Genomic DNA, 23,536 nt, shown 5'->3' with positions numbered 1-23,536 from the left:
CAGTAGAGGTCATCACTGAGTCCATGATAATCAAACTGTTTAAAATGACAGTAGCTTGGAAGATAAGCCCAACATCCATCCTCAGAGCTTACTTAACTAAGAGGTGACCCAGTGCATGGAGGTTCCATGAAGAGATGAAGGATCTCTGGGAGGCTGAGAAGATGCTCAATACCCATGGCAACAAAGGAGACCACTACCGAGAAGAAAGAGGTCTGCAGCCTGAGTTGCTTGAGATGATGTGTTGGTTTTTAAGGGCATTGCTATTGGCAATGTTTATGTTGTAGTTCAAGCAAATTGGTTTACAGTAACAATTTCAAACAAGCTTTTTTTTCTCAGACTTGACCCCATTTTTACTATCATGGGTGTAATTCTGTTCCTAGTTATCCTTTACCACAGCAAGACCAGGACCAGGCTGTAATGCTGCACACACTGACAGTCATTGAATTGCATCTGCTTGAGGTAATAGAAGTTTAGGGTGACTGTGCCTTTGTGTGTGTCTTGGAGTAATGTCTGGCTTCCAAAATCTTTTCACATTTGATCTCTCATCAGACTCCCTGGAGCATAGTTAAGAAGCTTCTCAAATTTATGATCACTTCTTAAAGGCTTCTCCTTGTTATCTGGGAAGCACTTTTCCCTTCATAGATCTCATGATTGCTCTGAACACCTCCTTTCTGCTCCCCTGGGTGAGGAGGTCTCCTCCATAACAGTTGCTGAGGTTTTGGTGCAGTTGTGTCACTGCTGAGGGTACTGGCTGTTGCAGGTGAGCTCTTCACATCACCTCATCCCTCCCTGGCAGTTGGAGTGAGAATCCGAGGGATCAATGCTTTGTGCCCGGGTGTGTGGGGATGGGTGAGGAAGGCTCTGCCAGCCAGCTCATAACCAGGGCTCTGTGCTGCCACACTTCCAGCCTGCAGAGGCAGCGCTCCCCACAGAGAGAGATGTTCCTGGGGAAAACAGTTACTATAGTGACGCACAGCCCTGGTGTGTTTGAGGCTGGAGCACCAAGTTGAGTAATAAACGCGTGGGAGTCTATTTGTAAAGCTTTTGTGAGGAGGAGATTGCTGTAGTGCTGGAAAATTGGTCTGCAAAGGGATACGGGTTTCTGTGCTGAAGTGTAAAAATAATCACTGTGCTGAGGATGGGGTGACCTCATTGAAGACAAAGAAGCTGGGATGTCATCGTGAGGAGCTCCTGCAGCAGCCAGCAGCTCTGCCCGTGGGCACGTTCCTCAGACCCACGAGGATCCTGTGTACAGCAGGAACTGAGGTGCTTTCAGCCTGTCCTCTGTTCTGGCACGTCATAAGCAGTGATGAGTCCTATTCACATGCAGAAATTCTGTGTAAAAATAAATAAATAATTGGAGTAGAAGCCATTGAAAATAAAACCTGACTCCAGCAGTCTGCCACAAAATGCTGGCTTTAAAGCCTGTTTGGTTTTGTAAGAGAGATGAGTGGAAGGATCTGCCAGAGCTTATAATTTTATCTTGCTTGACTCCTTGCTCATGAAACCCATGTGCCCATGAAACACTCGCTGTGTAACTGCATGTGCAGAAGGGAAGGGGAGAGAGCTGTTAAGCTGTTAGGGGTTGGTGGCTGAAGCTGTAGCTGTAGGAGGAGCTGATGTGAAGGTGCTGGTGATGCAGGTGCTCCCTTTGTCCCTTCCACAGTGAGCCATTGCTATCAGTGCAGTGAGCTGCAGGAAATCCCCTGGGCTGCTGTTTCACCTACACTGAGGCTGTGTGATCTGCACTGAACTCACTAACATAAGGCTCTCTTGTTTAACTGGCTTTATGTGTTCTGGGTTTGGGGAGCCCTGCAAACACGGGGATTAAGTGGGTTTACATATGCTGGAGCACACTTGGTGATCCACTGTTGGTTAACAAATGCTTTACGTCTTGGTGACACAAGCACACACGTATGTACGTGCACATATGTACTCACAACCATGAGCCCAGCTGAAAAGCTGCGTGTACTGGGTTTGCTGGGTTGCTGCAGGCCACCATGTGCACTGAAATCCAGTAATTACAAACCCAACATTTCCTAGTTTAAGAAGTTGAGGACTTACTTCTGTTACCTTTGTAGTATTTACTCCAGGTTTGTAAGTGGTGCAGATCCCCCATCTCCTGCTCCCATCAGGAGCCTTCCTGCAGCCGTGTTTAACAAACCTTCTGTCAATCAGAAGCTTCTTACACAAGAATTGTTTGCCTTTGGTTTCCTGTGTAATGAGGGTTTTGCTTGACAACAGTGGAGTTAGAGACTACAGAAAGGCTTTGTGAATCTGAGATTAGGAAGTTTCCACGTTACAACACTGGTTTCCAGTTTTATCTGTGGAAAAAGCTGAAGATGACAATCAAAATAAGAAATACATTAACCTTTATTTAAAGCTGTTGTGACTTGTAAACTAGAGCTAGTTTATTAGGAAGCTAACTCCCTACTGCCTACCCTGGGAGCAGGATTTGTCATTTGCTCTACAAATACTTGAGCTATTGGGGACAACATTCCACAAAGCTGGAAGTTTCTCATAGATTCACTGGTCTGTGAGTGGGCAGTGGTTTTCCTATGCCTGAAGACCATCATGGTGATGCTGTTATCTCTTACCTCTGTTACTAGGTTCAGTTTCTTTGGTGGGGTTCTTGGCTTGCTGTGTGTAGTGGCTGCTGAGGGAACCTGATTTCCAGGGGCCCTGATGAGCCATTTCACTTGCTCACATAGATTTGAATTTCTTGAATGAAATCAAATGCAAAAAGGTCATGTTGAAAACTAGGAAAATGTAATGGAAATGGGTAAATCTGGGTTGAGGTGTCTTTTTCAAAATACTAAATGCTCCTAAAAATGATCCTGAGTAAAACTTGGCTAATGGAGGAAAGGCAGTCAAAGGTAGGAGGAGCATGAGATCCAGGTGAGTTGATATGAATATGTGCGTGACTTTTTGGTGAGCTAGAAGACTAGAGTTAAGCTGTGATCTACAGACATCTTTAGCTCAGGCTGTGTTCTCTTGTAGGAGCTCCACATCAAGTTTAGCCTCCAGCTTAGAAGCAGATGAAATGCCTCAGTAGTCCTGGTCTAACTGATGCTCTCGAGGGTGTTAGAACAAAGCAAGCATGGCTGGAAGATGCTGACTCGTGTCTGCAGGTCTTGTGTCAACTCAGCCAGTGGGGGTTGAATAAAAACTGCTGCACCTGCAGGCTTGGTTGCCACACTTGCTTTCCTCTCCATGAATGGACATCAAGAGTCAGTATCAGGATTGTCTGAACTTTGGGGTGATTGCATCTTTTGAAAGCTGGATGGAAGTATCCAGAGGTTTCCCTAGCAGAGGAGAGTAAGGGATGCATAAACCAGTTGTAGGTTTCCTTCCTTAGTTATAAGCACAGTGGGTGAAAGGGTCCATGTTCTAGATTGCTGGTTTGAGCCTGGCTGCAGAGAGAACCTGCTGTATGGTAAGGGGTTTGACCGAGTTGGGGAAATTCTCTCCAAGGAATCTCTGTGAATTGCAGAGGAGATGTTTCAAAAGCAGCAGATCTGCAGATGGGCCCTGGGTTCTAACTTCCCAAATGCAGGCACAGTCCTGGTTTAAGCAGAAATAATACACTAACTGAATCATGTCAAGCTATAAGAAAGAAACTTCACCTTTTGTTCATTTAATGTATCAGGCTACCCTGTGAGTGTGGTTAGGGAGATGCTTGATTTTGGACCCATTCTGGAAAAGAGGTTTATTTCAGTCTTCATAACAACCCCAAAAATAATATCTTAAAACAAGGAAATAATCTCCTTTTTTTTCCTTATGCTTTATTCATAGTCTGATTACAAAACATATTGCATATCTTTCATCTCTAATTGTAGCATTGCTGCTTCAATTTGTACCCCTTTTCCCCATAACAGCAAGGGAAAGGAGTTGAGATGAGTTAGTAATTTGGTTATGAAACTGCAGCTATTTGGGGAAATAGCTGTGTAACATGTGTTGTCCGTAACAAATGGAGTTACTCTCTTAATTCTAAACCTAATGACTTTTCTGCTTGCTAGTTGAATGACAGCTTCTCCTTTAATGAACACTTCCTGCTCTGTACAAATGGTTTGTAGTCAGCCAGGGAGGACAGCACTGGTATGTGCTCCGTGGTGGGCGCTTCTTGGGAGACACGCTGAAAACATGAATCTAAAGGTGAAATTGTCTCTTTCTGAGCCCTAGTACCTGGCAGGTCTCCAGCTGGCTTGTGTCATTGCTCTAGTATGCTGATCCTGCCTGGCTTTTTCTTCCCTCTTCTTTGCCTGCCCTGCTTCCATGTGAACCACTAAACCAACATCACATAAAAGCAGGTGCCACTTTCAGAGGTGGAAGCACTAACTCTAGCGCTGGAGTTAAAACACGTTGGCAACAGCACTTTCATCTGTTACCTTCAGGGAGTTGCTTGTACGTGATCTTGCTCTGCATTTTTACCCTTGTGCATCTTTGACTCTATTAATAAACTCAGAGCAGCACATAGTGGGTACTGAGGCTAAGGAAACATCTTGATTCACAGGGAAAAACCATGGGATAAGGATAGCAATCAGAAGGATTGAGATTCTAGTTTATTTTCAGGTAATCTCTATTTTCTGTACAAACATGCTTTTGGTCCACTGTAGATTAAGAACAGTAAAAATAAACCTGTCAGTGAAACTTTCTCAGTAAACTGTCACAGTTACACTGTGAAGCTCTTGAGAAGCACTGCAGAGCTTTAAATTGAAGTCTTCTGAGGAAACAGTGATCCCAGCACTGCCCCAGGTGGCAAAGGCAATGTGCTGAAAGTGAAATGCAGCCGTGTTTCAGGTGGGGACCTTAGTGCATTACGTAGCTTTTACTGAAGTGTTCCCACCATGTACCAGACTCTAGGTCGTGTTTTGGGGGGAATTATGTTACTCATTAAATGTTGATTTCTTGCATTGAACATCTTGTAGATGGAGGCTTTTTCCTAAAAGTCTCCTTTACACTGAGTGTAAGATGTTACTGTGGGGCTACCAGCTGGTTGCTCAGTGCAGCCAGATGAAGCGTAGATGTGCTCAGAACTCATTAAAATGTTCTCTAACTGGCCTGCTGAATTATTTTGAAATATGAAAAACTATCTGCAGGCCTCTTCAGTCTCTTACAGTGGGTTGGGAACTTATTCTGTAACCACCTTATGTTGCTGTGGTACACTGCATGCACATGGCATGGTTTGGTACAGCTCCACGGCTGCTGCTTGACCTGCTTGTTCTTACTATGTGCAGCGTAACTGCTAGAGAGGGGCTTTGGTGTTCTCAGTGTGTCCTGTGCTTTCTGCCCCAAGGGTCCTCTGCCAGCTCACTCACAGGCCCAACACAAAGCTCCATTCCTCCCAGATGTGCCACCTGCAGTGCATGAGGTTGTGTGATGGACCTCTGGGCCTGTGGCACCCTGTGCTCTTGGCAGCTGGGTATGAGATACGTGCAAGCTCGTGCCTCATGCAGTGATAGGTATGGTTAGTTTTGTTGGTGCAGTGTGAACCTTAGTAGCTCAGACTCAAGGGCAGGAAAGGGGCTGGTTTCAGTGACTCCAGCCCATGGGGTCACTCAAGGAGTGGGTACTGTAAGCTGTGTTTTTAGCCACACAAGCCTTCAGACTGCTGCTGGATGTGGTCTCCAAAAGCAAAGCTCATCAGAGCGGTATTGTGGAAATACTTCCTCATTTGGACAGAGCAGGTTACACATTTTAGGATACTGGGAAACTAATCTGGTTTGTCATTAATGAAACAGAACATATTGCAATGCAAATGAGTGGAGTTGCATGACAAGTGGTCCCACAGTCCTCAGCAGTTGCTATTGATTGTGCAGTCTTAATTATTCATGCTATGCAAATTGCATTTCTCATCTTGCTCTTTCTTGTCTACATATTTTTGATACAGGACTTGCCTGCAAACAGGCTGGTTCTTTCACTTGAGAGACTGGGGTTGTTTCTGGCAAAGTTCTTATGTTCCTTTGTGGAGTGAGCTCCGACTGAGCTGGGCAGAGCTCGGGAGCTCGGTCAGTATGAATTCGTCCGGCTGCAACTTAGATGAGGAAAGGGAAGAGTTTGTGGGGTATTTGAGAAGAACAAAAGCTTTCAAATAGTTTTCAACTTTGTTTTCTATACTGAAGCTCTTGAGGTACTTGTTTTCTGGACAGTTGTTTGGAATAGACATGTGGGAGTGTTCTTTTATTCATCCTCACTATTACTTTGCATTTCAGGTACACTAAACCCCTCACCTTTGCAGACTGCATTAGTGATGAGTTGCCATTAGGATGGGAAGAAGCTTATGACCCTCAGGTTGGAGTTTATTACATAGACCACAACACCAGTAAGTGATGTGTTCTTGTGTTTTTGCAGAGTGATTGTTGTGTGCCTGTGTTAACATGTACTGAACACAAAGCCACAGAATTGCTGACAGCATGTTTTAGGGTACATGAGACCTGCACTCGTGAAATCAAATCCTGTCCTTCCCCATCATACAAGTTACTTCCCTCTCACAGGAATTTGAGACTTTTTGGTTTGCAGTCTTCAAATCAGGAGCCACATTCAAGCTAATACCCTGGACACACCTCTAAGATTTGGCTCTGCTGGGGAGTCCAACTTGGGAGCAATGAGCTGGAGTTTGTTCTTAGCCTGGAATTTGTCCTTGTGACCAGGCCGTTTGAAACAGTGCAAAGGTCTGGTGTTGCCTCTGCTGGCAGGGATAAACTGAATGCCAGCATGACCTCCCTTTGCTGCAGTTCACACTGCCTTTACTGGAGAGGAAACTTGGGAAGGCCTCGGATACTTGAGAGGTGTGCAGGCTGCAAGAGTTATGTTCAGGCTTGTGGCATTTTTATTCTGTGTCCTCAAACTAAGCATGTGCTTACTGTGTCAGATTGCTTGATAGACCAGAAGTGTGAAGCTTTATAAACTCATTTGAGTTATAAGGAAATGCAAAATCGGACCTGTCGTTCCAGACACGATTAGGAGTTCCTTACTGGGTTGTGCTAGAACAGATCCCCTGTAAAAAGTAACAGACAACAGAACGAGTCAGTGGCTTTGGTTCTCTTTACAGAACAGCTCCAACTGCAGCCAGAAGTTCACAGCAGAACCAGGCCCAGGCTCATTGGGGGTGCCCGTAACTTGGGCAAAGAGAAAAACTCTTTAAAAGACAAAAGTGCCTCCAAATTGTTTTTCTGGTTGGGGTTGTGTTTAATCTGCTTCTTGTGCTTAGCTGAGAGCTCCAGCAGTTGCTTTCAGGAGGTAGAAATCTTTGTTTAAATACAAATGTGGCAGTCTGCTTTTCCTTAGCTATCTTCACACCTTCCCTTTCCCACAAAAATACCCATTTTTACTTGTAAGACTGCACCTTCTACGGTTTAGCAACTTCCCTTGGGTGTTACAAATGCAAAATGAAAGCAGCCTGTTCTCAGAAAGCACCAGCTGCTCCCTGCAGGGCAAAGATCAGATGTCTCCAGATGTGAAGGTGACACAAACACTTTTACTGAGAGTTTTTCACCCCAGTGTCACAGTATTTACATAGCTTTGAGTGGCTTTATCCTCATTATTTTTGTGAGGCAGGGGAAGCTGGTTTTACCTCTTATTGGAAGTGGGTAGTGTGGAAGAAGGGGTGGACAAGCCTACAGGATCCCACGGAGGAGGTCTGCAGAGGGGAGGACTGGACAGACTCTGCTTGAGAAGGTGCTAAATTGTAAGATGCAAACTGGGGTCTCCTCTAGGTCTGTAAAAGCTTGAGTCCATTTCACTTCTACTTCCAGAGCACTCTGGAGAGTTAAATATGAGGTTGCTTTTTAAAGACAGACTGAATCTTCCTGCCTTTTCAGTCTCACTTGGGTTTGGGTTATCCCTGTGCTGACCACACTTAGGAAAGGAGTAAGAGCTGAGTTTAGAAGTCGTGTTAAGAGTTCTTTTTTCCTCCTTCTCCATGATTTAATGTTTTTATAGCTATGTGCAGGCAGGAATTGAGAAGAGCCTGGTCAGGCTCTCCAGAGGAGTCAGAAATGTGGTTGGACTTCTCTTCCTGTCTCTGCTGGTTGGGGGTTTGCTGTATCAGGTGTGGGATGTAGGAGGTGCTGACCAGGGTGCTCAGGGTAAGTGCAGCCCCCAGACAGGGCCATGCCACCTTCAGTGACTCCAAAGGGCTTTGCTGTATTAAGCAGCAGTGTTGGATTAAGAGGTTCCTGCCAGTTCAGTTTGACCTGTACAGTGCTTCGGGGAAGTTGTTTGTTCCCTGTCCCTTCTCAGTGAAACTTCTCTGGGGCTTGGTGGTTTTTCCCTTGGATGAGTTCCCTTTTCAAGTTTATCAAGCAGTGACATGGGCTGTTGCTGTAGATGTACGCCTCTGCAGGAGCTCTGGGAGCTGGCATTGTCCCACAAAGAAATAATCTTCAGCCACCTTCTGAAGTGAACATCAGGGTCACCTCTGAGCACAGGAAGAACTTGGCTCAAGTAAAATGAGGGATGTTTCCAAGAGTCTCTTTCTTGTCTCCTCTGAACTTTCTCTTCAATTTGAGATGTGTTTTTGTCTTCTCACTTGTCTTCCTCTCCTCTCCATACTGGAGGATGCCAAGTTCTTGTTGTCACTGTGGCCTATCCTAGCTAAAACTGGGGCACAATGTACTTCAGCGGCATTTACCTAAGTGAGGATGGCTAGCTGTGCTCCTGGGGGACAGGTTCAGGTACAGGAAGCCTGTTGAGGGACACAAATGCTTGTCAGCCTCATGAGTGTTAGCAGAAACTGCAGCATGTAGGTGGGACAAAGCAGACGGGATCTTAGTTGTCCGCTTGGGTTGGCCGCAGGGTGATTGTGCAGAGCTCTGGTGGCAGGTCTGAGCCCACAGCACTCAAAAGCATCACAAGTTTCAGGAGTGTGCAGAGGAGGTTCCAAACCATGCTGGTACCTGCTTCATAGCAGTTGCTCTCAAAATGTTTCACTTCTACATGAGGCCAGAGGCTGCAAGGCTTGACCTGGAATTTCAATCAGATGTTAAAAAGAAGAGAAACAAAATCATGACACTCTTTCTTCTGCCAGCTCTAATCCAAGAACTCACAATAAAGCAAACCACAGCCACTTAACTTTCAGTTAATCAAGAGGCTCATCCTTGTGGTTTATGTTGAAGTATCCTCTGGAGATCGTCCAAAACCTTCTTCCTCTCCAAGGTCTCTTGCAGGTGCAAGGTCTCTGCCCTGTGCAGGAAGGAGCCATCATCAGAGGGTATGAAGGGTATGGAGGCAGGTTGGTTCTTGCTGCACACTTGAAGTATTTGAGAGTAATTATCAGAAACAAGCCCAAGGACAGACCCAAATTAAATCTAAAGCCAGGAGCCATTAAAAAAAATGAGCTGAAGAACACTTCTGCTCCTCTCTGAGGCAAAATAAATACAATTAAATTGAAGAGAGTACCTAGAATACTTCTAATGCAGTATTAATGCATAGCCCTGAGTATGTCTGTCTGGGGAAGCTGCTTTGGAATTCGATTTGCGCAGAGAATGATGCTGATGCAGGCAAGGTAAGACTGCATTCCTCAGCCATGGAGCAACCAGGTTTCTTTATGACAAGCTTAACATTAAATGAAAAATTCACAAGACACCAACTAATGTAAGAGCTGCATTTCTGTAGTCCCTTCACCTGACTGCTGAATGTCCTTTGTATTTCGCAGGAGCTGGGGCATATGGAAAGCCCTTGGCCAACAGTTTCATAGGTTGTTATCCACATTTGAAAGTCAAAGCTGCAAGCAAGGGGTACAGTTAGTGCTGTGCTTACTTAAGAGGGTGAGATGAATGCTTAGAAAAATTGGGAACAAAGCGGTTTCAGTGCATTAGTGCCATGGGTTAGTGGTGGCCTTGGCAGTGCTGGGATAAAGATTGGGCTTGGTGATCTGAAAGGTCTTTTCCAACCTGGTTGATTCCATAATCCTATAAGTGCATTGTCCATGCTCTCCATGACCTGGCAAGTGTTTGTTCCCTGAGGTGGTGTGTGTGCTAGGGGAAAGCATCAGTGCTTCACCATCAAATGGAGCTATTCAGGATTGTAGATTGTAGTCTTTCTCCTTATTGTTATAATGGATGGATTTCCCTGCAGCAGCTTCCACCATCCTTGTATGATTATAGGAAGAATGGATGGTAGCTGAAGGGGAAACTGGAGCTGTCTGTGCTTGAAGAAGCCATAGGTACAGGTAAACTTATGATCCAGTGTCTTGAATTAGGCTTCAAGAGTCTTGTGTACTGCCCCAGTTCCTGCAGTCTGGCCTGGGGAAGCTGCGTGCCTGGGAATATGGGGGTAGCTCTCTGGGAGGCTTGCAGTTGACTTTTGGCTCCACTGTGGACTGAAGGTATCTACTTACTGGGTAGTGGTTATCTGGGAATGGGATTTGGGGGCAAGAACAGAGACAGGAGCCTGGGTTTTCAAGCTGTTACAATTGATATGCTGCTTTATCTTCCTGACTATTTCCTCCATCTAAGAGAGACCGTGGTGCTGTCTGGGGAGACACCAGCACCTGCAGTTGGCACATGTAGCTGCATTTTACTCAGGTTATTTTGGGGCAGCTTTTCAGTTCTAGGCTTAGCTTTAGTACTACATCAGCTGAAATGCTGTTTCTGCAGGACCTGTACAGGACTTCCTGTTGAAATGCTTCTACAAGTTATACTGTTGGTGTCCTAAAAAGGTTTTGCAGCTTCTCTAAGATTTCCTATGTAACTTGTAATGCCATGTGCTCTTCTGGATCTTGAGGTACTGTTAAGGCAAGTTATTGTTGGAGTATCCTGTGAATTTTCTCATCAGCATTATCATGAGCAGCTTGTGAAAGTGGTTGAGTGTCCATCCCTCGGGTAAAAGCTTTTATTTCTAGCTCTGCTCCTAGGGTTATTGTCAAACTCTTCCCTGCCTCCTGTGTGTTGTGGTGTTAGTCTTACGCTTGAGTTGCTTAAGAGCTGCTTCCACTGTGGCAGTTTTCACTAAATATTTCAAGAGGCTCTGAAGAGATGCAGATTAGATTCCTGGGGATTGTTTCAAGCGGCTCCTCTTTATTAATGATTCAGTACGTACTAACCAGGCATCCTTCTTCAACATGGGAATTTGGCCACTGCAAAGCACTTAGTCCACTGCCTATTGGAACCTCTTCCAAGCAAGAACAGAGCCTTGAAAGAGAAATGAAAATATTTTGAACACTTCTTCACAAACCCAAGTCAAATACTGGCACTGAATTTGTCTCACTAGGATCAGGACTGGCTACATGGCTGTGACCTTATGCCTCTTTCATGATTAGGAACCTGAAAAGCAGTGTACTGGTTGTGTTGGGCTGATAGAGATGAAGTGATGTGGCCATTCATGACTGCATTGCCTGGGTCACCAAAACCTACTCTTCTTCAACTCCACCTCTTGCATTTACGGTGATTTCATGTTGTACCTGCTTTCAGGGAGGGAAATGTTTCCTCCCCCCCCTCCTGAGCTGCTGTGTGTGAAATGGCATTTGAGAGGCTTTCATGAATACATTCTTTGATTTAATGAGGTTTTAAATAATTTTTGCTTGCTTACAGAATCTGAGCGAGAAGGGTTTCTTTCCCCTTTGTAATTCAAGTCACTTGGCAGCCAAAGAGGCTGAGCAGAATTGAAACTGCTTTCATGCTGTCAGGTGCAGCATAAGGCAGCCATGTGGCAGTGGTATTTTCTGAAGTGTTTTTATCAGTGAATAGCAGAGGTATTTTATTAGACATGTTCTAATGCAGTTGCAATAAAAATGAGTCTAACAGTCACTGTCAGTATCTCAGAACTGAGTGTGCATGTGCCTGTGTGGGTGGTGTAAGAGGCAGAACCAGGGTGGCTTCAGCAGCCGGGCTGGAGAGTTGTGTGGTGATTTCATCAGGAACTGTTCTGTACAGTGACTCAGTTGGTGGTGTTTATTGTGGAGCAACGGTCAGCTCCTAGGAGAAAAGGGAAAATGTCTTTATTCCACTGATTTTGCTATGGGATGGGGATGGGGGCTATTTAAAATGTTGCCATAGCTGGTGGAGCAGCTCCAAGCAGCATTCCACTGATCTTGCCTTTTTCTGTTTTCTCTCTAAGAAACTACACAGATAGAAGACCCTCGTGTGCAGTGGCGGCGGGAGCAGGAACATATGCTGAAGGACTACCTTGTCCTGGCCCAGGAAGCAATTGCTGCACAGAAGGAGATCTACCAAGTGAAACAGCAGAGGCTGGAATTGGCCCAGCAGGAATATCGGCAGCTGCATGATGTTTGGGAGCACAAACTTGGCTCTCAGACCAGCTGTGAGTAGTTTTGACCTCTTATCCAGTGCCTTTCTCACTCATGAACCCACTAGGACAGGAAAATGCTTGAAGCTGGTCCTCTGATGGAGCACTGGGATGTGTTAGGCTGTGTCACTCTCCATGTTTTGCTCAGGTTGTCTCAAAAGCAATAGCTGCCTGGCACCTGTGTGGTAAAGGAGAACTGCTACAGAGCACTAGTGCAGTTGGCTCAGTCACTGCAGGCAGTATGCAGGTTTTCAGTATGGGCTTCCCCAAATGTGAAAGAATGTGGGACTGGTTCAGTGCAGAAAAATGAGGTTCCATGGTATTCCATGATCTCTTGTTTGGGGCATAGAAACAAAGCGAAGAGGCTCATCCTTGGGTATTGCTCCCAGGCCCTTTTGGATTTTAACACTGCAGATAGCTGAGTGACAGTCTTGGGGAGCTAAGGGTCTGTATGTTAGGCCATGTAGAAAATAACATGGGTGGATTACCTCTCTGCCTATGAGGAACGTTGTTTTGTGCTCCCTATTCTCTGTCACACGGGAAACACAATACCTGGTGCTTCAAGAGTTGGTGCAGAAAGGTTTATAGTAGGACAGATATCCTCCTTTTTGTTCCTAGTTAGGAGCTGCAAAATGCCCACAGGAGGATTTATTGCCAGTAAGAATTGTTTTTATAATCCTTAGTGTTGAAGAATTCTTATGTTCTTGCCAGCCACATCAGTGGGCTGATCTCCCCCCCACTCCACGAGTTCTGCTGGCTAATCCTGTGCCTCGAGTTAGAAAATGCTTAAGTAGTTTTCTGTCAGCTGAAGGAGTCTTATTTGAGCAGGGTCCCATCCATCACCTCTGAAGTACAGTTTTGGTCTTTGCCTGTGAGCACACTACCCAAGTGCTGGTGTTCCAGACCAGCCCATTCAGAACACTGTGAACATGAGTTACACTGGTGTGATGTGATCTATCTTGAAAATGCAGCCAGAAAGAACTAGAAATGCTTTTCCATGTTTACAGGGCATGAACTGATGAATGCAAGGATCAAAATACCTCTCTTGCCTACAGCTGCCTTTGAGTACACTGCACAGCAGAGAGCTCCTGTAACTTCTGAAGCAGAAGGGTTTTAACTGCTGCTGAGAAGAAAATTCTGCTTTTAGTGGGACATAGATTTAATCCAGTGTGACATGCTGTATGATTGCTGTGTCCTCAAGGTTGTGAAAGGCTTGCGTTGCATTTTTCAGTTTCTTCTCATTCTGTGTTTTCCTCTGTTTCTAAACATTCAATGGGTTGTTTACTCAGTGAGAAAGTCTACAAGTAAAAATAGAGTAAATCTTTATGCCTATCCCTTCAGTTCTGTTCAGTGCCTGTGGAAATGCAGGAAGCCACACTACTGAACGATGTGAACAAGTTTGGGAGTCTGAGTTAAGTGTCTTAACCTGGAACAAATCCAGTCCTTGGAGATGTAGGACATGCTTTGGCCTCCTTAGTATACGCTTTTTGTGGAGCACTTCAGTGCACTATTGCCTTTCCCTGCCTTTCCAAGAGACCTGGAAAATGCCTAAAGGCCTGCACCAGCAATGTGTGGAGATCTGGGTGTGCAGCAGTGGGGGAAGGTCTTCATGTGTGGAAGGCAGAGCTGCTAAACTGGGTGTTGTATTTGTTCTAGTAATCTCCAGCTCATCGTCAAGTTCCAAGTATGACCCAGAGATCCTCAAAGCGGAGATTGCTACTACAAAATCCAGGGTAAGTGGTATGAATGGACCTCAGGTTGCCACAAGTAGCTTCAGCTATTTCCAGACCTCCTGGCAAATACTAAAAGGAGATGCCAAAGCAGTCAAAAGAGCTAATACAGCAGTTCTGAATCTGGGAGATAATCTATCAGAATCTTTAAACATAGCCATTTTAGGAATTGGAAGCACTTTTTTCCTGTTGGACTCCCTTAGAAGCTGTAGCGCCCACTGTGTAGGACACGCTGTGGGGTGCTGAGCTGTGCTGGCTCCTCCGTGCTGCAGTCTGGGAGCTCTCTTCAGAGCCTGGCAGCTGGTGTGTCCTTTCTCAGTGCGGGCTGTTAGCAGTGGCAGTGCGTGCTCCCATGCAGAGCTCACTTTGGGAAAAAGAAAGGACCAAAGTAAAGTAGGTCAGTATGGCCTCCATGCAGGAATATAAACCAGCAAGCTGTAGGGTCAGTGGGTTTACAAATATGTGTTATCGTCCTGCTGTGTTACTCATGCAGTGGGGCTTTTAGTTATGCATCTTGGAGGATGGCTTCTATCGCTGCAGTGTAACTCCCATCCTGATGCTGAATGGTTTTTAATGCCTGAGACGGGTTTAAATGTTTCCATGTAAAATCAACATGTTTCATTCCTCTGTCTTGAATTTTTCCAACTGTTCTGCTTATAAGGTTGAAAATTCCCTTGAGCCCCGTATTAAGTGATGTGATATCTGGGTGCTGGATAAAGCCCTACCCAGTATAATGTCCTGATGAGGATGCAGTCAGGGCTGTTAGCTGCTGTTGAGATGAGCTGGCTTTCTGTTAACTTTGAATGCTGTCTATAGTGAATAAGGTTTGAATTGAATGTATAGTGCTGCACCTAAATTCTCATAAAATACCATTCTAAAACTGTCACACGTTGCTGCAGGTTAATAAACTCAAGAGAGAAGTAGCTCACATGAAGCAAGAGCTCCAGTACAAAGAGCATGGATTTCAAACACTGAAGAAGTAAGTTTGTTCTCAAGATCTTATTTTCAGTGTAGAACATCTCAGGCTTGTAATGCATCCCCCTCTACATTTATAAATAGCTGTCTAAATAAAGTCAGCTGAAACATGTTGCTGCTGATATCTTTAGGCATATGCAACTGAAAGCAGTACACAGCCCTGGGGCATCAAATAAATGCTTTTATGTGATTGACTGCATCAGAACTGACTTCATGACAAAAAGAATTTGAACCAGGATCTCATCAGTTAAATGGTATTCTATTTTACTCAGCATTGCTCAATACAGATGACAGTACAGCCCATTATCTTTATTATAAGAACCATTGGGTTAAGGCACTGAGGAAGAATTTGGGGTGGAGGGGAAGAGGAGGAAAAGTTTCAGGTGTTTACTTAACGTTTTTATGACGAGACATCTGCTGTGTTTTAAATTATATCACTGGTTAATACCTTATTTATTATACATGTCAGCTGGGGCAGGACTCCCTTGAGAAAAGGGAAAGATGTGGCAGCTTGTACTTAGGCTATGAAAGCAAATATAGCTGTGCATGGGAGGCCTGGGCTTGGGTTTGAAATCCTGACTGAAAACAAGGTAATTCTCATCGATGGCTGAGTTGAACCTCTCTAGGTTAGAAACAAGGAAACCAACAGCAACCTGCCAAAAGAATACTGTTTGGGGGGGGGGGGGTAGTGTATATCTTTGTTCTCCCTAAGAACGCAAAGAGATGATACGGCCAAAAGTTCTGAAGTACTTGCAAGTGGAGTAATTTAGGTGGTGATGATGTGATTCCTTGTTCTTTCTGTTGTCTTTGTTATACTTAGGAGTGTGTTTTCCTTAAAAACAAATGTCAAGATGCATGTATCTTGGATAATTACATTAACTGGACTTTAGAAAGTATCAGCTTACTGTATATTTTTTCAACATTTCCATGCAGAATTGACATGAAAATGTCTGATACTCAAGGTGGCTACAAACTTGATGAGGCACAAGCCATTTTAAGTGAAATGAAAGCTCTCAAGAAGGCCATCACATCAGGGGAGAAGGAAAAACAAGATCTCATTCAGGTACTGAAACAGAATGACTTTATAGTATTTTGTGTCACCATTGCCATCAGCTTGAGTTTCTGAGAAGTATTTTGGATATGTAATGGAGGTTTTTATTAACATAAATCAGTTCTGTATTGTGGTTGGACTGCAGCCTTTTTGTTCTCCAGATCCTGGAAAGAATAAGTATAAAATAAAACTAACAGTAGTAAGCACTTGCTTAGAGATGAGCGTTTGTCTCGAGGTCTAGAATAAACCAGAGTAACTGTATTGCTGTCAAAGTGCAGACCTGAAGAAGCCTTGAAAACACTGTGGCCCACTTGGTCTGCCATCTCCAGCAGAGCCTGCCTGCCCAGCACAATGGTGTGCTGCTGCCTGTGGGCTACTTGCTGCTGTGGGAGATGGAGTCCAGCTGACCTCACACGTGCAGAGTCTGAGTGCACACAGTAAGTGTGGTCAGACCTTAATCGTGTAGGTTAGGCTAAAGCTATGGGACTGCTGAGGTACTTCAAGCAGAAGTGAGCTCACCTCATGACTTTCTATGGTTTTAGAGCTTAGCCAGGCTAAAAGACAGCTTTGTGAATGACAGAGGATCCCAACCAGACCTGTGGGGCAGCAGCATGTCCATGGAAAGCTCCGGCCCTTTGTCACCCCGCCAGTACCTGGATGTCAGCTCCCAGACAGACGTTTCAGGAAGCGTGAGTAATTTATGGGAAGCCAAGTGCATGTGGAGGCATTCCTCTGGACCACATGTAGTACTGCCTTTGTACAAGCATCTGTGAAATTCTTCTAGTTTGAACTTCAGTGTGACCTTCATTTTTGTGTGCAATGTTATTGTATCTCCAAAGGGAGCCTACTGTTTGCCCACACAGTCTGTTAGAATAGCACAGGTGGGAATAAAGGGGAAGTAGGTTTTATTTTGCATGTAGGTGTAGGTTCTTGTAACACAAATATTCCCTTCACCCTTTATAGCAGTGGTATACTACCGCACTAGAAACATCCAGCAGCTATATATGGGCTAAGCTCTAATGTGGACTCTTCCCTTAAGAGTGTTTGGCTTTTAGTGTGTTACAAGTGGGAATGATGGCATATGTGCAGATATTGTAATGCCATCAAACATGTTTAATATTCATAAACCTTCAGTCCCACTTGTGCAACAATATTATAAGTGTCAGGTTGGTGGCAGCCTCAGCAAGGACTCAGTCGGCACTGTGGGTACATGGTATGTCTCACAGCTCGTCACAGAGGCCACTCTTGTGAACCTTCAATTATAGGTTTGCAGCCGCTTTCAGTGAGGGCCACACATGGCACTACAGGTCTGCAGATATGGGCATGATGGGATGGATGTCCCATGTCTGTAAGACTTTACAACCAAAGCAAGATGCCATCCAAAACAAAATACAACACAGCACTTAAAGATTGCAAACAGCATTTAAGAAGAAAGATTACAAAGCTCTTACATGGGCATGAGAATAGAAACCCAAGATGTGGCCAAGGCCAGCTTGGACAGGGCTTTGAGCAAGCTGCTCTAGTGGAAGATGTCCCTGCCCATGGCAGGGGATTGGAATTGGATGAGCTTTTTAAGGTCACTCCCAAACCAACTTGTGATTCTGTGTGGTAGATTTTGTTTTTCTGATAAACAAGTCTAAAAAGAGTCTCTGAATCTTGTGGGGTTTTAATTAGTTGAAGGAATCATGAAAATTTTAAAGGCAGTATTTTCCTATTCTGTGCTTGGTTTAACTAATAAATGAGTGTGACAAGAGCAAGCGTAACTTGTAACATGAACAATTTCAATAGGGAATATCCAACGAGGAGTGGTTATGTTGCTGATTTTGTATTTTGTGTCTCAGTTTACTACAAACAGCAATAACCAGTTGGCTGAGAAAGTGAGATTACGCCTTCAGTATGAAGAAGCAAAGAGAAGGTAATTCTTTGGACTGTTGTAATTTTTGGCTGTCGCACAGCTTATTCTGAAGATGTTTCACTAGAAAGGGTGCCACTCAGCTTGAAACCCGGTGTTAACTGCTAAACACACACAGTGTGTGTAGCTTTGGAGCCAGTGAGGCAGTAGGCTTTCTAGGCCAGTATTACCATTCAAGAAATAGATAACCATCCTAGAAATTACTTAGGAATGACTAATACGTGAAGAATTCAGTCTGCCCACACCTGTGGGGACATAAGTGGTTTTGCTACCAGTTGCTAATGCTTCCCCATTCCTAATAAGGAGACTGTACTGCAAGGCATCTCCCTGCTTTATTCAGAATGAAATGAATGTTTGCATGGCTTTAAGTCTGATAAGGAGAAATGTATATTGTGTTAACACCTAACATATCAGACTATGAGCAGTGGCTACAATTGCAGAGCTTATCTGCAAGAAGGTAAGTTTTTTACCCTTACCCTCTTATCTGAGATGGAGAGCAGATTTAAAATGTCATCTCTACTTAACAAGCCAATTTAAGCAAATGTTTTCTGGGACTTACTTTTTTAATAGCTAATAGCTAACACAGCTATTCAGTTCAACAGAAAACCTACCCAGCATTATGATTTAGACTTTGACTGGCCTGGTCCTTGTCCAGCCACGTACCCAGTAGTAGTGGTGTCTTCAATTGTAACTCCTCTAAAGGGACTTTGCAATTCCAGAGTAAAAAAACTTCACTTGCATGGTATAATGAGTACTTCGGATATGCGCGAAAAGAAGGATTTTTCTCTGGTCTCTGCTTAGGGATAAGAGCTTTAAGGCTGGGGTTACTCACAGTGTTCTCATTTTAGTGTATTGTGATGGTCAATAGGCTGCGTTTCTCTGATCTCTATCTGTGGCAGTTGTCAAAGGCTGACTGTGCCCAGCAGCTTTGGACATGAACTTACTCCTTACTTCTTAGATGGAGCAATTTTATCAAAACTTCTATTTTGGCATTCCAAGGTCTGCCAACCTTGACATGAATGCCTTGACATTCAAATTGTTCTGTGACTTCTTAAAACAACATTACAATTATGAATCCTCCAGATGCAGTGGCTAATTTTTCAGTGTTAAAATTGCTTTTTACTTCTAAGCTTTGCTGAAGACTACCATTTAATTCATACTGACTTTCCATCTCCACATTGCAGTGGAGCACTCTTACTTTGCGTGTATCTTTTTCAAGGAGGGATGAGTGAATAATGGCAAACCTGAGAAGATAATTAATATGCTCATTAGGAAGAGACAGAACTTTGCAAAGGCAGCAAGTAATTCATTGGAAGTAATTACAAAGGGCACAGAACACAGTCTTGCACTTAAAGAAGGTTCGATGAAGACAGGCTGAAAAAGTTGGAGCTGTTCAGCCTGGAGAAGGCTGCATGGAGACCTCGGAGCAGCTTTCAGGATCTGAAGGGGGCTACAAGGATGCTGGAGAGGGGCTCTTCATCAGGGACTGTAGCAATAGGACAAGGGGTGATGGGTTCAAACTGAAACAGGGGAAGTTCAGGTTAGAATTAAGGAAGAAGTTCTTTACTGTGAGGGTGGTGAGGAACTGGCAGAGGGTGCCCAGAGAAGTGGTAAATGCTCCATCCCTGGCAGTGTTCAGGGCCAGGTTAGGCAGAGCCTTGGGTGATATGATTTAGTGTGAGGTGTCCCTGCCCATGGCAGGGGGTTGGACCTGGATGATCTTAAGGTCCTTTCCAACCCAAACCAGTCTGGGATTTTATGATACCTTGTGTCTATCTGAGATTATCTATAGATTTCTCAGAGTTTAAAAAAAACATTAGCATGAGGAAACATGGGTCTGAATGGGATGAATATTTGATGCTAAAATGAAAAGCTGTTGGAGAACTGTTGTTTTGGCATGATCTTTAATAGGAGCTGCAGAAACAGATATCTTGACTGGTTTTAAGCAGCATACGTACTATGGATACAATGACTTATGAGGAGCCTTCTGCTCCTGTGGTGTTATGATGATCCCGTATTAACTAGATTAGGAGATCTGTAAGGGGCTGATGATTTTAAAGGTGGACTGTAGCAGACACTGTTTGCACCGTTGTTGTGAGCCAGACTAAAGGATAGAGGCAGGCGAATATCTTGCTGAACTTCATTAACACCAGAGCTACCAGCGTACAGTTCTTCATGTTCCCTTACCCACAACTGAGTCCTCTCCCTTCATAGCTCAGTGAGACAACGAGAGCCCATAATGTTAAACCTGCAAAAGGGAACAAAGGGCAAAAGCAGTGGCAAACCTTTTGCTTAATTGCACTGGAAGCTGATAATGGGTATCACGTCAAAAGAGATGCCAGTGCTCCACTGCAACACGGAGATAGCTACTGCAGCATAAATGTAATCAGAGATGCAACTAAACTATGTTGTACGATTTCAGACATACAGTAGTAACTCAGTGGTGTAGCACTTGCATTCTGAGCACTGTTTTAGTTCCTTCAACAGCTAAACTTTCAGCTTGGGTTTTGTGTGACTGGTGGTAATGCAGGGGTTTAAAACTAGGCTTTATAGTCTCCTAGAATGGACTATTTTAATGTCACATTCATCAGCATTGCAAGCGGTGGGTATTTGACTGGTCAGTTTTAGACCATACCTCCCACTTGGATTTTATGTTTTTCTGAAGGCTGATCTAATATAGGATTGCTGATTACTGCTTGTGGATACACATCTCAGTGTACACTTCTGTGGAGTTGCATGTGCTCTGAACAAGCTCTAGAGACTAAAAATGTTATATGTTATGCTGTAGGTACCAGCTTTCCCCAGTAAAAACAAGATACGACAATGAATAAACCATCTAGGTACCTGTTCTAGGTAAAAGGAAAACAGGTAAATAAAACTTGGACCTCCTGTTCTGTATCTTGTTCAGTCCTGCAAGTGGCCATTCAGAAAGATGGGATGAGCTGAGTCCAGAGGTGCTGGTTTCTTTGCAGTGCAGACACAGGGTAGCTGGGCAGGAATGGAGTTCAGACTTGGTCGGTGATGCTGAAGGGCTGGAATTCTCAGCCAAATGCCAGGCAGTCTGCAGAGCACTTCTTCTGTAATGATGCTGGTTTACTGGAAAAAAATAGAAGAATAAACCTCCTTGTAACTGAGAAGGGGAAAAAGAATGATCATTTACAAACGTAAAACTTGAGGTTACTTTAACAAAGCTGTTAGACTCAGAAATGCATAGAGAACAAATTCCAGTGGAAAAAGCCATATCCATGCAAATGTATGCCAAAAGTGATCAGATTAATGCCAACCAATCCTCTTAAACTCATATCCCTTCAAAATGCACAGAGGAATTCTTGGATTACGACTTAATGCCACTGTTAGTTCTTTGTTGGAGCACAGTATTGCACTTTATCAGGCACTCAAAAACAAAACAGCTCCTCAGAAGACCTAAAAATAGTTGAGCTGAATATCAGGTATGGAACTTTAATTAGAGTTAGCAACTTGCTGTGGGAAATGGGTTTACAGAAAGTGAGGCTTCTCTTCAGAAAGGTGATCTCTAGTCTGTCTGCTGTGCCGGAGCAGGCAGGTCGATCTGTGTGAGCCTAATCCTTCACAGGCCCTCTCAGGGCTCGAGTTCCTCTTGGCCTCCAGAGCTTGGAAAACAAAGCTTTATTCTTCAAGGCCATTCAGCAGTCGTGTAGCTGCTGCTGCCTAGATCTGCATCTTATTACTTACTCCACACTTGGATTTGGCTAGTTGGCATTGAATTTGCTCTATGTCTGCGTGTGCGCTGGTTGGTGCAGGAAGCACGCACCATCCTGTGTGCTTCTGTAGCATAAACCAGGTTCTAGGAAGGGTTGAATCCACATTAGCAGCCGCAGCTATTTGTTGTGCCCAGTTTAAGTCCAGTAATTCTGCCATCAGATCCCAAAGCCCTTATCAAAGGGAGATGAATATTGGCATTTCATTGGACACACACAGTATTTCACTTCCATTTCTTATGTATTTACTAAGCCTGAGTGAGAGATTACCCTGAGCTAATGGTGGGAGGGGGAGTGTATGCCTTGACACTCTTGTCTTTAGTCAGTCAGGTGAATTATTTTTGCAGGTACCTTGTCTTATACTGCAGGATACTTCTTCTCCTTGTTTGCCTTCTCAGCTTTTGTAATTTCTCCACCCAGCCCATTCTGCCCTCCCCATTCCCTGCTCCACACTCGATCATTTTGGATTGTGCAAGTTCCAGAAATGCAAGTCCTTGGTAGCTCTTATTCAACTTTATCTGTAGTGGTTTTTTTCTCACCAGACTACCACTATCGCCCTGTCAGGTCATGAAGAGTTGTAGGTCAGTGAGTCCAAAGGAGACAGCTTCCTTTGGGAAGACTGATGTTGCTGCCCTTGGTTCTGTATCCTGACCTGCTGCTGGGTTTTTGCTTCCCTCTGTGTTGCATTTCAAAGCTGACCATTTGTGGAGCTAACTGAGCAGTTCAGATACTTGGGACATTGGGATAGTTGGTGTGAGCAGCCTCCTCACCTGCCAAAAGTTGTGCTCTCCTCTACTGCCAGTCAAAGCTTTGGCTGAATTCTTGATCTGTATTGCAGTTGCTTTTAGTAGTCATATTCCTGCCTGAGATAATGCAGTATGGTGCTGAGGGATTAGTGATGCTGCCTTGAAACTGAAATCTGGAATGATACCTCTAATACAAATGGACTTTAATTTCATGCAGGTAAGTAGCTCTGGATTTAGGTAGGATCACTCTTCATGTCCTCAGGTGCACACTGCACCATAAGTAGCATAGCTCTTTTAATGTGCCCAGAATGCTTCCTGTTGTGCTAATAGTTAGATTCTTCCAGTAGCAGCATGCATATGATTAACTTCCTTATTGTAAAGACAAAAATAGTTTCTAAACTTTTAAGTAACCACTGATCTTTATCAGCCTGTCCAAGGCATACACAGAGAGGATCCAGTTCTTTTCCATAAGCCTGATCAAAGATCAGATAATTTTAGTTGTCTGTGAGCTAAGAGTCTTCTTCGGGAGCAGTGGAAGATGTGGTTGGCTGTGGTGCACCTTTGTGTGTCTGGAGCAGTAGCTCAGGCACTTCTCACACATATGCACACACACACACACAGAGTCATATATATAAATAACTGATTGGTTTTTGTGCTGCAGAATAGCAAACTTGAAAATCCAGTTGGCAAAGCTGGACAGCGAGGCCTGGCCTGGCGTGCTGGACTCGGAGCGAGACCGCCTCATACTCATCAATGAGAAGGAGGAGCTCTTAAAAGAAATGCGGATTATCAGCCCCAGAAAATGGACTCGAGGAGAGGTGGAGAGGCTGGAAACAGAGAGAAGGCGCCTGGAGGAAGACCTTCAGGCTGCTAGAGACACGCAGAGCAAAGCTCTAACTGAGAGGTAGGCTACAGGGCATAGGACAGTGTTTGCCTTGTTGGCCAAGGGGTAATGGAGAGCAAGCAGCAGCAAATATCCTCTGGGTGCATGCTGACAGCAGTATGAGGGCACACATGCTGACAGCAGCGTGTCCTCAGCTTTCCAGGAGACAGTTTCTACTTACAAGGACCTGAAATCATCTCCCAGAAGGAACTGCCCGCAAGTCTTCTACTCCCCAAGTGGGGAAGGGTGGTGGTTC

General features: G+C 44.4%; 1 protein-coding gene across 2 annotated transcripts in view; it reads left to right on the top strand.

Annotated features, from left to right (window-relative positions):
• WWC1 (WW and C2 domain containing 1) overlaps nucleotides 1-23,536 on the top strand; it is a 69,483-nt gene that overhangs the window by 26,309 nt on the left and 19,638 nt on the right. Inside the window, exons 2-9 of one of the 2 annotated variants that reach the window (XM_057415084.1) lie at nucleotides 6,213-6,322; nucleotides 12,058-12,261; nucleotides 13,903-13,979; nucleotides 14,876-14,955; nucleotides 15,885-16,014; nucleotides 16,545-16,691; nucleotides 17,844-17,917; nucleotides 23,059-23,301. In XM_057415084.1, coding sequence (XP_057271067.1) covers nucleotides 6,213-6,322; nucleotides 12,058-12,261; nucleotides 13,903-13,979; nucleotides 14,876-14,955; nucleotides 15,885-16,014; nucleotides 16,545-16,691; nucleotides 17,844-17,917; nucleotides 23,059-23,301 — 1,065 coding nt within the window. The remainder of the gene's footprint in view (nucleotides 1-6,212; nucleotides 6,323-12,057; nucleotides 12,262-13,902; nucleotides 13,980-14,875; nucleotides 14,956-15,884; nucleotides 16,015-16,544; nucleotides 16,692-17,843; nucleotides 17,918-23,058; nucleotides 23,302-23,536) is intronic. The other variant, XM_057415085.1, reaches the window with a different exon arrangement.

The sequence above is a fragment of the Pezoporus wallicus genome, unplaced genomic scaffold, assembly GCF_028554395.1.
Source record: "Pezoporus wallicus isolate ANWC-B61680 ecotype Strahan unplaced genomic scaffold, APGP_CSIRO_Pwel_v1 contig_4161, whole genome shotgun sequence".
Classification (NCBI taxonomy): Eukaryota; Metazoa; Chordata; class Aves; order Psittaciformes; family Psittacidae; genus Pezoporus; species Pezoporus wallicus.
The sequence above is the reverse complement of the archived record's forward strand: the minus strand, read 5'-3'. Positions and strand labels throughout refer to the sequence as shown.